This window comes from Nothoprocta perdicaria, unplaced genomic scaffold (genome assembly GCF_003342845.1).
Source record: "Nothoprocta perdicaria isolate Ctin4 unplaced genomic scaffold, notPer1 scaffold_156, whole genome shotgun sequence".
NCBI lineage: Eukaryota > Metazoa > Chordata > Aves > Tinamiformes > Tinamidae > Nothoprocta > Nothoprocta perdicaria.
The window spans coordinates 151,574-166,154 of NW_020454716.1; the positions used below are offsets into that span (position 1 = coordinate 151,574).

General features: G+C 43.1%; 1 protein-coding gene across 3 annotated transcripts in view; it reads right to left on the bottom strand.

The window, feature by feature from the left end:
- Positions 1-14,581, bottom strand: part of AMBRA1 (autophagy and beclin 1 regulator 1) — a 121,388-nt gene that overhangs the window by 85,333 nt on the left and 21,474 nt on the right. For all 3 annotated transcript variants that reach the window (XM_026035131.1, XM_026035130.1, XM_026035129.1), the window contains 2 exons: positions 7,124-7,210; positions 977-1,156 (listed from right to left, as the gene is read on the bottom strand). In XM_026035131.1, the coding sequence (XP_025890916.1) occupies positions 977-1,156; positions 7,124-7,210 (267 nt within the window). The remainder of the gene's footprint in view (positions 1-976; positions 1,157-7,123; positions 7,211-14,581) is intronic.

A 14,581-nucleotide genomic window follows, 5' to 3' on the forward strand; every position in this document is an offset into this window, starting at 1 on the left:
AAAAAAAAAAAAAAAATCTATCACCACTTTAAAAGTTGGAAAGGGATTAATTTTCTTACTTTTTTTCTTTTTTTTAAATCAGTTTTAGCAGTGCCCTTCACATGGGGACTTCACCCTCACATAAGAGACAGGGAGGTTTGGCATGATCCTGGCTGGCACACGGGTTTGTTGGTTTAGCCACCTCATCCTGTGCCACTGCAGCAAGTGAGCATGAACGCTCTGGTGGGTCACAGCATCCTCTGCCAGCAGCAGCATAAAAGTGCAGACTTCTGAGCAGCTCACAGCTTCCCTCAGCCAAACACACCTCCCTACACTACCTCCACAGACTACTTTCATGATCATCCTATGTTTTAATCACAGTATACACAAAGGGAGGGAAAAATAGGTCAAATATTTAAAGCAGACGGGGAAAATCCCATATTCAAAGGGAATCACGGAAGACAGACTTGAAAGTTCATATCCTCTGTTCTGCTGATCAGCAGGATTTTACCTCACATCAGATATCACTAAGTTTGATCTTGATCAAACTAAGTTTGATCCTGACACTGTTTCACAATCACCAAGTCTCCCACAAAGCAATCCCAGGAACTTTAGTTAATCCGACAAAACTCTACAGTTACAGCAAGTAAAAGAAACAGAATTTGCTGGCTGCCAACCACAGCCTTAGACCAAAGGTCTGAAGTCTGGCAAAGCCTTTTAGTGGTTTCTGCTCTATCCTAAGATTTGAAAGCTTTTATATACCAGTCCCTTAAGTGTGRCTAGTAGCTCGACATGCCAAAGGCACCTTTCATTTGCATATCAGAAACGACGGGGCCCCATTTGCAGCAATCACTGCTTTCGTGACTGAATGTCTTCATTTATCTTATTCCTTTAAGAAGCTTGGGATGTCTTTGCTTGCTAAGTAACAGGAAGCCACAGAGACTTGCTGCACTCACAACATACCCAAGCGAGAGAGCAAGGCAGCGCACACACTTACTCAAAATCTTCAAATTCCAGATCATTTCCCTCCACAGAAGGACTTGAGTTCTCTGAAGTGGAAGAGGAGGAGGAAGAGCGGAGACGGTTCTGTTGGTATCGCATAGAGCGCTGACGAATACTGTCCCTCCGGGAAAGATACTGGATCATCCTTTGAGCATAATATGCGGCAGGAGACAACCTGAGAAGGAGRAAGATGGACACTCATTACAGGAGCAGAAAATGACAGCCAGTCTTACTCTTCCTTTTGAGCTCCAAGCTCCTGGACAATCAGAACACAACCCAAAATAGGCTGTTTGTGTTTTAACAGTGACTAAGGCAGAGGTAAATAAAGAAGCAAGTGCAACTTCCCCTCTATAGATTACACTCCCACACGAGTCCACTGTCACCCGGACAAAAAATATTACCTAAAGAGAAAGAGCTCATCCACAGCACAGAAAAGTACAGTCTCTTCAGAGTCTTTCACTATTTCATTTTGTTACCAGTTCAAACAACTAATCCCATTAGGTATCCCTGCTAAAATTAAAGCCCAAACTCCATCTCAACCCTGCTTACAATACAAAGAGGAAACCAGCAGCAGTCTTCACACAAACACTGAATCAAGGTCCTGCTGTTCTGGGAGCACCTTAAGGTGGGAGCATCATTAAATATCAGGTATCAAGTGGGGAAGAAAACTTTGACATATCTGTTTAACTACTTTGTAATCCAAATAGTGGGGATTTTGTAAACCAGTAATGTTATCAGGTCTCCCCAGGGTAAAGTTCCATCTTACAGTGGCCAACATCACATCGTTTCACTTTGTTACACTACAGCTAGGGGCAATCATCCCTGATAATATGACTGTTACATGAGGAAAAAAAAATCCTAGTACTTCTATAGGGAAGTACTGGGAATGAGATTTAGTGTAAATATGAGCAGATTCATATTCATCAACAGGAGCTGCAAACAACTAGATCAGGTCTGATAAAGTGCTCTGCTACTATCCCTAAAATCGTATTTCAAAGGAATACTACATTTAATAGCATTTTGAGAGTGTTCCCTAAAGCAGCATGAGAAGTGTACCATCTCCTGAAAGGATGGATTGCGCTAATGTTTTGGCTGCAGACACTGATCAAATACATTCAGTCTCCCATTCCTTCACATGTTCAGAGTATACAGCAAAGGAAGAAGGCAAGAAAGAAGGAATCACAAGTCATGTGGATAACATGAGAGGTMAGGTAACATGATAGTAAGACGAGATAACATGAAGTTCCCTGTACCACATTGCTACCTTGATAAAAAGACAGAGCAGAGAGACTGCAGGCTCAAAGATCTAAAGGTTTAGTCAACAAGCAGCACAAGCGGGAGGGGAAGTCACACACAAGCGCTTTGTTTTCCTTTCTTCCCAGATCTTTTATGCACACTTTGACAAATTACAGCTGCTCCTGGTTATATGTACCTCACTGGACTTCCCTGAAGACTGAATGGTCAAGTAAAAAAGAAAAGTAAGGCATTATGACAATGCACTAGTAATTTTCTTAGCTGGATTTTTCCATAAGCCAAGACTCTGTGTATTCCTTAGAAGCCCATAACATGAGATGTGCAGAGAATGACAGAAAGGACCATGGAAATGAGACAAACACCATGAAACACAAACTCATCAGTCTCATCAGCCCAAGAATCTAATCACCAAAACTTTTTCTTTGTTAGCATCAAACTCAGAGAGGTTATGAAGAATGAGATTTGCAGATGTTTAGTCTTCTCAAAATATGCTGTGCATCACAAGAGAAAGCAAAAACATGCTTGTCTGAATAGCAAGAAAGACTAAGCAATGAAAGCTGGCAATAATGGATGACCAGAGGCCAAATTCAGCTTCCTGACAGCACATGTTATGCAAAACAGAGAGATTGCGAAGATGATTTCCAAAGGGAACGCAAGAAGCTTAAATCTGATAAACAAAAAAAGGTGTTTGCATCACATGCAAAGAGAAGGAAAGAAACATAATYAACACAATAGAACAAGGAAAAGATCTCTGCAGATGGACACATGTAGGGAAAAAAAAAGACTCTATTTTTCAGGCTGATTCTCTCCTTGAATATAGATGCAACAAACTCGCATCAGAGCCAGCAGAAGAGGTTTAGCTATGCTGGAGACAGAGAAGGCTGTGAAGTGGCATAAGAAATGCTGGTTAACAATAAACACCCTGCCTATCATCCAGCTATTTACCGCAGCTGCAAAGCAGCCTCTGACCAAAGTTAGCCTACCAGCTGCCTAAACACAAGCCAGGCACAGCACATTGCTTGGTTCACTTCCTTCTCACCTGTGCTTCTAATAAAACAGWGGCAAAACACAGAATTTGTCCAGTAATTCTTAAGCAAGCTAGTGCCCAGCGGACTGCAGGCTGTGTTTGACACCACCACAAGAGCTAAACCCACCGGCTCCCGGAGGCAACGGGACCCCGTGGACTGAAGCAGATGGCTCCGAGTAGGAGCGCCCGTCCCGCCAGCACACGGAGCCGCGGAAGGAGGCGCCGAGTGGGCGGAAAGCTGCAGTGCAAAAGCCAGAAGCCGGCAGCTCCTGTCTCCTCCGGCAAGCAACCTCACTGGGAGGTAGTGCTTTCCTTAGGGAAAGGGAGGGAGCATTATTATAGGAGAAAGCTCACTGAGCAGTGCTGCTGGCCAGGGAGGGTCTATACGAGAAGGAATTGGAGGAATGTTTTGCTGGCATTAGGAAAGCTCTAATACCTTGCTCTGAATGGCATCAGGAATACAAAGGAGCTGCTAGATAGGACATATCCTCAGTCAGATATTCAAATGGACTAGCTCTATATACAGGCAGCATTTTTTTAAAGCAAAGACTGTTTCTCTTCATACTCCCCATTTTAGGATCTCCATAGGAAAATAAAAATGACACAAACATGAGCTGGAGAAKGTTGGGGTCCAGCTTCCCACAACAGCCATTAACAAGCAGTGGCAGATCTGCATTCAAGAGCAAGACACTGCTCTGCAAACCTCCAAATTCCCTGGCATTTCAGAAGCAGCGACACCGCTCATCAAGCCCTGCCCTGATGCAGTTGGCTACGATGTCTGCTGCTGTTGTTATAACTTACATCTCTAAATGCTTCCCAGGCAGCAAACACACTCTGAAGTGGTTACCTGATTGGTGCTATTAATTTTCTTGCTTATTACTACAGGTGCATAGTTATTACTAACCCCTGAGCTGAAGGTAAGGCTTGTATAAACAACTACTTTTAGTCATTTCCTTTCCACTTAAGCCTTCGACTCCCAGGCAACACTCAAGGCTGCCAAAACATCAGCCTGAGGGCCGGGTATCTTTCATATCAACTAGTCCTTTAGATTTGCCTAGAGACTCATCTCCTAAACACTCTAAATTTATATCACTTTATAGATATAGTCTGAGAGCGTTTAAAAATTTCTCTATTTTAAATGTATTAGTATAGAGCGTTCTTTAATGTCAGCTCTACTTGGAGGGTAAATTCTTCCGCAGCTTCAGTTTTCTGGGCTTAGTGAGTGTAAAAACCATGGAGAATGACGTAGCAGCCAAGCTGACCTTAACAGAAGTTCAGTGAGGCCACTGGGAAAGATGGCAGCAGTCTGCACCATTCCTTCCAAATCTGAGGTAACTTAAAAGCGTTCTCTCTGCCTCATTCCTGACCTAGGTTATTCAAATAAAGCATCACTCCTCAGAAGCAGTAGATACAGCATAAAAGTTTAATAAAATAAAACAAACTAAAACAAACACTTAAGATCCTCAGCATATACATGAAGTTTTAAAAAATTCCACTGGGAACAGCTTGGTCTGAAGGATATATGTATGTTTATTTCACCTTTGTTTCACTTTTTCCACTCTCTTGTTTAAGGACATCTGGACGTTTTAACCTTCCTGTTGCAAACTTTAGATGCTACAAAAAGCTCAAAATGCAATAACTATTTTTTAATCACAACCCTCAATTCCTAGTGAGGTCAAAGGACAATTAAAAAGATCCTACTAGCCTAGCACATCAGTTAGTTCGATAGAGGAACACACTGATCTTACCCCACTCAAACCTTCAGCTCATGCTGAGTAGATCTGTGTATCTCATCTTTTGAAAAGGACAGAGCGACACTTCATGGAACGAACTAAACCCCTGAGAAGAGGATTCAACATTGGCCTTTTCTTCCAAAGCTTTTTATAAACTCAGTCTGCCATATCTGCAACCACAAGCTAAAAAATAAAGCTGAACTTCCATGTGCAGAATGCCACTTCAGTTCAAAAACTGCCACAAGTAGAAATTGCTACAAGAGCATTTTGACAATGCTCCTTATGCTACAAAATGTCTCACCAATGTTCCCTTTTCATACACATTATTAAGGCTCATCGTGGGAGTGAGTGGGGAGGGGGGAAAGGGGGAAGGAAGAAGGTAAGAGAGAGCAGAGCAATCCAGGCAGGCCCTCCCTCTTGGTTCCTTCTTAAAATGCAGCTCCTAGATAGTCAAAACGACTTTGCTGWAGAAATCTGTCTTCATTGGAATAGGTATTCTAGAAAATAAGGAACTGTCCACTTTCAGCCATGTAACAGCTCACGGTATTCATAAATTGATCTCAGTATCATAATTCCTTTTAATTTAATACTTGCAAAATTTCGCTTTCACCTCTCCAGGCAAATCAATCCCTCTGCCTTTCATTCCATCAGCTGCCATGTAGAAAGCTTTTACATCTACCAACACAATTTGGATACTCCGCTGCCAAAACCTGCAGTAACCTCAGTATGTCTTCCGGTGACCTTACACGCAAGTACCACACTTCACCTTACTTGCATCTCATCATTCATACCATTCTGGAGTTCTGAATTATCATTCTAGGGCAACCTCTCTTGTAAAAGAAAGAAAGAAAAAAAATCACTTTTAGAGCTTTATCTACACAGAGATAGTTTGGAGTTATTTACAAGCGTAACTACACCGTGTGGGCCGTTCACAACACAGCCTCTTATTTCAGAACTTGTGCATACAAGGCTATAGCAAAATGCAGATCTTGCCATCACATTAGTGAGGAGAGACAACTTTCAACAAAGATACCTAATTTTCATACAACGCGATTCTTGTAAATCCCTTTGTGATAAGTTCCAGAAGCCTTTAACTCATGCAACCATGTCAGAGATCCCTCAAGAGGCTAAATCAGATGCATTTTACACCTACTGAATATTCCTCTTTCATTTTTCTCCTCTCCTTCTTCGGAGAKCTTCAAAACCCACTTGGGCGCAGCCCTGTGCCACACGCTCTAGGTGACCCTGTATRCACAGAGGGGTTGGACCAGATGACCTCTAGAGGTCCCTTCCAACCTTAAGGATTCTATGATATCTTTGCTAAATCCACTAAAGAGAGTGGATCTGTCACGATTTGGTCTTTGAAAGTTTCCAATGCTGCTTACTGTTCATGACTTTATTATCCCTTCTGACAGGGTCTATGGGTCACATTATCCCATCTGCTGCTTTCTTAATGCACTAAGTGGTAACTGCAAAGATCACTTCTTTCCATTTTTGATAACTCTACCATGTTTGCTTTTTCTGGTCCTGTGAAATACTCCCACCTCTTCTGGGTATTAAGCAGCACTACAGTTGTTTATATGTCTAATGTCAATGATTCACGATTCTTCAGAAATAATTGTCAGTATTTTGTTCTTAGTTAAGTAGACTTAGCACTTTGGTTGCGCTATCTCACGCAGATACATTTAGGGAAACATTCCATTTTCTAAGCATGCTGTTTGTTTACATCAACTCCTAACTACTTTTACTGCATTCTCTCTTCCTTCCAAATCAACTATGTTTTTGTTTCATTTTTCTTGAAAAAAAATTTTTAAATTTATTGATTTCATCTCATCTACTGTTGCACCTGCTTGCCACCTAGTGTTCTCCATCCCAAATGATTTCACAAATCATTTGCACTAATGCAACTCATGCACTAACTTTAAGGGCAATTTCTTCCTCCTTTCCCCATTCACTCCAGGATTAGACAGCATCTTCTCGTTTGGATTGCCTTCTCTGCCCATGACAAGTCACACAGAAGGAGACAGGCCAAATACTAGAACCATTTCCAAATGATTCTGAGAGTTACATGCAGGTAATGCTTTGGACTTTAAGACAAAAGTGCCTTGAGATAGCATTTTGTTCTTACCTGGCTGGATCTGGGTAGATTGGATGCTCCCGGGACCCTGCTCCATCATAGCGAGATAATGAAATAAGGGAAGACTCCAGCAACCTCCTGAAAGGGAAAAACAAGGAACGAAATCAAAGGTCAGTCAGGAGCATCACTCTCCTTATGCTCTAATTTCTGAAATCTCTTAAAAACATTTCCATCTCTGGTGCAAAGAACTCTATGATATATTTAACCACTAAACGATAACATAAGACTTTGCTACATAACTATTCAAATCACAATATTCTCACTATACATTAGAGTGAGCATCTCAGACAGGAAAGAAGAGAGTTCCTATTCCTGCTCTCAAATTTCAAGTGAAAGATGTAAATGCTAGTTCTCTTTGGAGATGGACCACCTCAGCTTGTCACAAAACTACACCTGTATCAGCACCAGCATCAGACAATGCAATAGGCCAAGGACCATGGGTACCCACTGCTTACTGCCTACTCAAATTTAGTCTCAAAGTCTCAAAAAAAATTTTTTTAAGAGTTTTTTAGCCACACACACACACACACAGAAAAAAAGCCTGGTTCCTCTGTATCTTAATCTACCACAGGAAAAGATACCAATATTCACCAAAAAGTAAATGTACGCAAATGCAGCCAGACAGCTTGAATATGTGAGAAGCAAGTCTGAGTCACGACAGGCAGCAGAATGTAAGTATATAGCAGGAACATATCCTCCACGCTGGCTTCTACATGCACCTCTATGTAGCTTCTTGTCACAAAGCAGAGCATGGCTTTGTTTCAAGACTGACTCACTCAAGCCTGCTGCAGCCATTACCTTAACACTCCCGGCGCAGTTGAGCTGGGGTGGGTGTAGAGAGTGGAAAATCAACTACCAAAAGTTTGTAAGGCTGCTGAGATCCCTTGCAAGTCTTTTTGCCTGGGCTCCCCTACTACACTTCGTTACCAACCTCTGTAACTCGAGCAAAAATTGTCATGGTTTGAAAGTCAGAGATCAATCAGCATGTCTGTTTTAATTCCCTCTCACACACACACCTGGTGAGAAAGAAGTTTGAATCAGTCAGTCTTAGCCCCACACTCCTTATTCGCAATTACCAGTYGCCATGCAGGACAGCAAACATCCATCTCCTCAGAAAAGAATGAAGACGGGCCAGATATAATCCATGTGCAACTTTCTGTTTCTTGACAGCAAGTCTTAATATCACAAGAGAAAGGAGATGTTGAACACAAGCCCAACCAGAATGTTTTTCAGATAAATATAGTAGAAATGCAAATCAGAGATTCCTCCTTTTCCTCTCTCACCCCTTCCCCAAAAGGAAGCTCTCAAGGCAGCTCAGTATTGCTTTCCAAGAATAAAATTTTTCCTTCCACATTACAAATGTAGGATACAGAAAACGGCAAGAAATTGCCCCAGTTTTAGGAAAGGCACGTGTCAGATTGAGAGAGCTGGTGCTTACTGCAAAGCGCCGGGACTCTGCAGAAGGCAGAACCAATCCCCCCCATCTCTGACAAAAAAAGTCGCTTGGCAACCCTTTGTCTTATTCAAGAACAGCTATTAAATCTCTTAAACTTTGAGATGAATTAATTCCCCAGGTTACTGAGTCAAAAGCTCTAACCTTCAACACCAGTAGATATGAGGAGTCTCTTGGCTCCCTAGGAAGACCTCATCACACCTCAATCTTRGCTTACCAAAACCTCTCTCCGAGCACAGAAGTCAATATATGCAAACGCAGCTAAATCCTGAACAAAGAGCAGAGCAGTTTTATGATGTATACCTAAAGTCACTGTCTCATAACCCAGCACTCGCACCATATTTAAGCTGCTTTAATCCATCCCCCCCCAGAAGGAATAAAAATTGGTAGAACTGTCATTCTATGCATTCAGCTGGCCCCTTTCTAGCTTGCTGACTCAGAGTTCAGCGACCGGGTTCCTGGCATCACAAAACCAACATATTTCTTTAGAGTCTGATCTTCGGAGCTGCTTATATAACACAGCCCTCTACAAACAGCAGTCTGCAAGTAGCCTTGATGTGCAGAGGCTGCCACCTCRCTCAGCACAGTCCTGCCTAATCACTGTGCGAGGGGAATATGCAGCATTCCCTCCAGCAACTTAGATCACCTTATTACTAAGTCCAAAGTGGTGGCTTCTTATCCTGCAAATAATGCTTGAGCAAACCAGCAAAAGCAGGGCAGTTACCTTGTTCTGCGTCAGAGCCAAACACGCAGCACAAGCCCCATAAAACACTGCTATGTGTTCCCACAGAGCTGGGGAACACGGGAATGCCCGGGGTGCTCCTGACCAGCACAGGAGCTGAGCTCTGCCTGGCCAGTGTTGGGAGCGCTCCCCGACCTGCAAATGTGCAGTTCTCAGCACTTTGGACCGCTTTGGGCTTAACCTGGGAGAAAATGCTCCCCTAACACACAGATCCTGGCAGAGCTGAGTCAATGCAGAGCTGCAGATGCAGCAGTTTCCTCCTTGCCAGGTCTGAGCAACCTAATACGTTCCCTCTTCCCAAGGAGGCTGTTTCCCTGCAACACCAGCACTGTCCTGGAAAAGCACGCACAGAATTCACCGTCAAACTCGTAACCCTTGTCAAAATTCTTGGTGCTCACACAAGACCATCCCCTTATGTCCCTTGCAGCCCTGCTGTTCTGGTATTCTGCTCCTGTACTTCTCTCCCATTTGCAAAGGCTCACAACTGCCTGGAGAGAGCATTGAATTAGAGGGACCATCTTCAGAAGGCAGCCATCAGCTGAGCTGTAGGATGTTCAAAGGTACACCAAGCCGAGGGCACCAAAGGGGCATGGCCAAAAGGAGGAGGATGGATGCAGGGGCGAGGCATTCATCGGAGTTAGCTCGTTAGAGCTCTGGCAGGAGGCAAACTGCTTGGCTTGGAAAAAGCAGTTTGAGAAACCCACAGTTCTCCACTTTACATCCCCAGTGACCCTTGGAAATGAATACTCAAAGAGCTCGGCTCTATAAAGTACTTGACATCTGGGCTGAAAGGTGTTTCTGCGGCTGCTTTCAAACCAGCAGCTCTCTGAGCAACTGACTGACATTCGCTGGCCAGTTACCCGGGTAAACACAGCCCTCAGAGCCCTGTGATCCCACCCAAACTACTTGCTGTACCACAACTTGAAGCACTAGGAACCTCTGCTGCTTTGGAAGCACCTCCTTTATCAGAGAGGCTCCTTAGAAAGAACAGTTGTTATCCAGTATAGGGGGTAGGAGTGACAAATGCTCACCATTAAACCCACTCCACAGGACTCTGAGTACTTGGGGCTGAACGGTCAGAGCTAACATGACCTCCAAGCAGAGCACACCAAGGCAGCAACCCCAAAATCACCTCCGTTGTTGTGTTATACTGGTGCTTAGGACCCCTCTGCTGCTAGGGCTACGTTCAAACCACACGGGTAAAAACAGTTCAGTTACCAGTAACTGCTGAAGGTTAAAGCCAATTTTAAATCTAATTGCCAAATCTTAATCATCCTGTTACGGTGCCCTCTCAGACCATTAACAGCAAAAAACAGCTGGATATCAATGCATAAAAGGAGTACAAACAAAACAAAGGCAACATGCAATCTTTGTGATCCAGATAGACTATTTCTGTACTTACTGGTCCCAAGTTCCATGCAAAATCTGTACTGAAACCAGGGTACTGGACATAAATAAAATCTGTAATTTAACCAGTTTGTTCTACACTAAGCTCTTGAGGCCCAAGTCGCAGATTTGAATGCATTCAGTACTGACAAATGGCTTCAATAACAGATACAGGACCACCAATACAGCGTCTCATTTGTGATACTGGTACTGTAACCTACTATCCCTAAGGAAGGTGTGAAAATGGGTTTTTAGTGTTATTCACGTTGCATTCTTTAGGAGTCTTGGATACTACATAGCTTTTGTCAACCTGTCCAAAGTCTCAGAAAACTCAAGGACTATTCATTTTCAGTAAGCCTAATATCCCATCAAAATACACGCTGAGGTTTATAGCAATTCTGCTAAGAGGGGAAAAGATGATCCATGCAGGAACAGTAGCAGCTCTGACACAGGGAAGCGCTAGCCACTGATCCTCTAACAGTTTCAGAGAGAGGAGGGTGCAGAGAGAGGCCAGAACACGTCCTGCTTGCTTGCAGGAAACCTCCTCTGGAAACATTTCAGGAGATAATGCTCAACTCCAGAATCCTTCCTGGAGGCTGCAGCACCCAATTCCTCTCCTCACCTCCCCCCCATTTCGCTGCCCAGATCTGCAGCACATTAAMACTAGGCTCTGTGAGAGTGATTGCTCCTCTATCCCCGTCTAGACAATATGGAATTGTCAGAAATGACATCTAAAGTACAATTAGAAGAGAAACTGCAATTTCCACTCTCCTCCCCCGCTCACCAGGAAAAAAAAAAAACCCACACATTAACATCCTCCAGGTTGTCAGTCAATGCCGTGGTGGTGAAGATTAATCCTGCTCACCCTGGTGGTGAAGATTAATCCTGCTAGCTAAAATAGCAGGAACAGGATTGTGGGGTGGGGGGAGAGGGTTGTTTTATTATTATTATTATTATTACCAGGAGGTATAAATTGCCTCTGTTTAGTAGTGCTGAGTTCTCAGCAGCCTCCTTTCCTATCAGACATCGATAACTATGGAACATCCTTCCTATGCTCCCTCACTTACTTTGGGTCTGCAAACAGCAAAAAAAAAAAAAAAAATCACTACTGAAGGGGAAAATAAACTCGGTCCAAGTTACAGGACACGCGTAAGACGAGAGGGAAACCGAGAGCCTATCAACATGCTAAAGCATATTGACAACACTGGCAGCTTCTGTGAATCTCCTCCCAGGGTTTTATATCTTCTGTAAAAGGGCTTTTGCATCCCCTGCTGCCCATTTGGAGGTGAAATTACTGCACTCTTTTGTATTCCATCCCTCTTCCAGTCCTTTGATTTACAGCTAGCAGTCACTTCTGAGTGCTGGTCCCTACGGATATGCTCCTACGGTTAAACACACAAACATAAAACAGTGACAGTGTAAGACTAGACTCTATTCAGTCATCTTCCTCTTACAAAGGGGCAAAACTTAACAAGAAAGCCAGAGCACAGAGAGGAATATTCTCCAGCTATTCAATAACCCTGCTATCCTCCCTCAAATCCAAGCCCAATTATTAACTGTTAACCAGCCCAATAGGCTCCCAGAGATCACTCCTGGTCTGCACATACACACTAAACAACAATGTCACCCCATGAAATCCCTTAGTTCGGGTTTTGAACCTCCCTTCTCAGAACAGGGGGGGGAAAAAAAAAAAAAAAGAAAAAAAGAAAAACCCAAACAATTTCACCAGAAACCTCTGCAACATATTGCAGAATTTCAAAGAGTAAATTGAAGTGACATGAGCAGAAATCATCAGGAGTTTTGTTCCATAGCTTCATTTTTTATAAAAGTTTTATATTTCTTTTCAAACAGCCAAACACTATAGCTATCAGCAGCTTTCACATTCAAGCTTAAAATAAAGAAGTAATCAGTATGCAGTTCTAAAGATTCTCTGAAAAGATGATTTCCAAAATTAAATTCTTAACAATCTACTCTGACACCTGTATGCTAACATTTCTAGCCCATTTCAGCCTTCGCGTGGTTATGGTTAGTCATAGAGATTCTGGCACTGGGACTGAATTCAAACAGCTCCCAAATAGAAACAGACACACAATAGGGGCATATTTTTCCTCAGGCAACTGGAACCACATACAAGAGGGGGATACTCAGCCTTATCCTCAATAATTTCCAGCACTGAAAATTTGATATGAGAATTTATATCCTCCAAACTAGTCCTTCCATCCCTTTCATACCCCTACCCTAAATTCCTCATTCCCAGTGACATACAGGAATAGCTGGCTATCTTTCTTATGAATACCCAAGCCTAGGCATCCTTTTGACCGTGTTTTCAGATTGTGCTGCAAAAAGGCCACCTCTTAAAATAATGTTTTCTTTCTTAAGGTAAGCACGGAAAGCAGCATCAGCAAAGATGCAATCCATGATCCTGCGTATGTTTCAAAACCAGCCTTTGTAGCAAAAATTCCTCAGAGATCAAGGTTTTCTAACTGTGAAGGGCAAACAGAGCCAGAGAAGACATCCTTCCCAGCTGAAGATGATAGTTACTACAAACTGGGAGAAGTGGTTCATGCACCAGAGGACTGTGCTGCCATGCAGAGGGATCTTGACAGGCTGGAGAAAAGGACAGAGAGCAACCCCATGAAGTTCCAAAAGGCTGAGTGCAGTCTTGCACACAAGGAGGAACAACTTCATGCACCAGCAGGCACTGGGAGCTGACTGGCTGGAAACCAGCATGGCAGAGAAGGACTTGGGGTCTTGGTGGACAAGCTGAACATAAGTTAGGAAATGTGCCTTTGTTGCAAAGACAACCAACAGCATCTGGCTGTATTTGGAAGAGCGTTACAAGCTGGGGAGGGAGGGGATCCTTCCCCTCTGCTCAGCACTGGTCCGGGCACCCTACTACAGAAAGATATGGAGCAAGTGGAGCGAGTCCAGCAAAGACCCACTACGATGATTAAAGAACTGCAGAATCTGTCAGATGAGGAAAGCTGAAAAAACCACGATGGTTTAGCCTAGAGAAGGCAGGCTCAGGGGGATCTTACTGCGAATAAATATCTGAAGGAAAAGCGTAAAGACAGAGACAGACTCAGCAGCGCCCTGYGAAAAGACAAGAGACACAAACTGAAACACAGTTATGTCTGAGTAAGAAAACATGCGTTTTATTTTCTCTGTTTTTACCGAAAAGGTGACTGAACACTGAGGACAGCAGTGAAAGGAGCACAATTACAGAAAACAAAGAATCGGCCTCTGCATTTTGATTAAAGTTGGAATTCTGATAGCAGAAACGTTTGGATTTTAGATCTTTTAATTGGAAGAAAGGGCACAGGCATCTTCAAGAACATGCTTAACTTTTAAATTTTACCAGCTTCAGTTCAATGAGGAGGTAATGCCACAAGACGACATTAAAAGGGCCTGGATCAGCTGTGACAGTATTGATTAGTCTGAGAATAACTCGAAAATGAAAGGGACTAGGAAACATCTTGAACTCTCTTTTTTGTAGGTACAAGATTTTGGGGCTGGGGAAAGAAGAAAGAAAAGCCAGTTCCAGCTACTGAACTTGCTGCTTTGCTCTAACAGGAGCAGTTTTATACCAGTGCTCCAAATGGAACAGGCACCTCAGCCAAGCCGAAGACACAGACACCACAAACCTGCACCTAGATTCCTACCAACACCTGCTTATGTCAGAAATTCAGCTAGAAGGAATTTGCTTATAGTCACCATGGTTATTAAAACAGGCTTGAAAGCATGGCCAGAACACAGCCAAAATACTGTGAACTCCCTGAGCCTACAAGACAACTTCATTCTTCTACCTGCTCTCCTACAGATAGGGTACACTTCAAATCCTTCTTCTTTTAGGACTTCCCAGCACCAC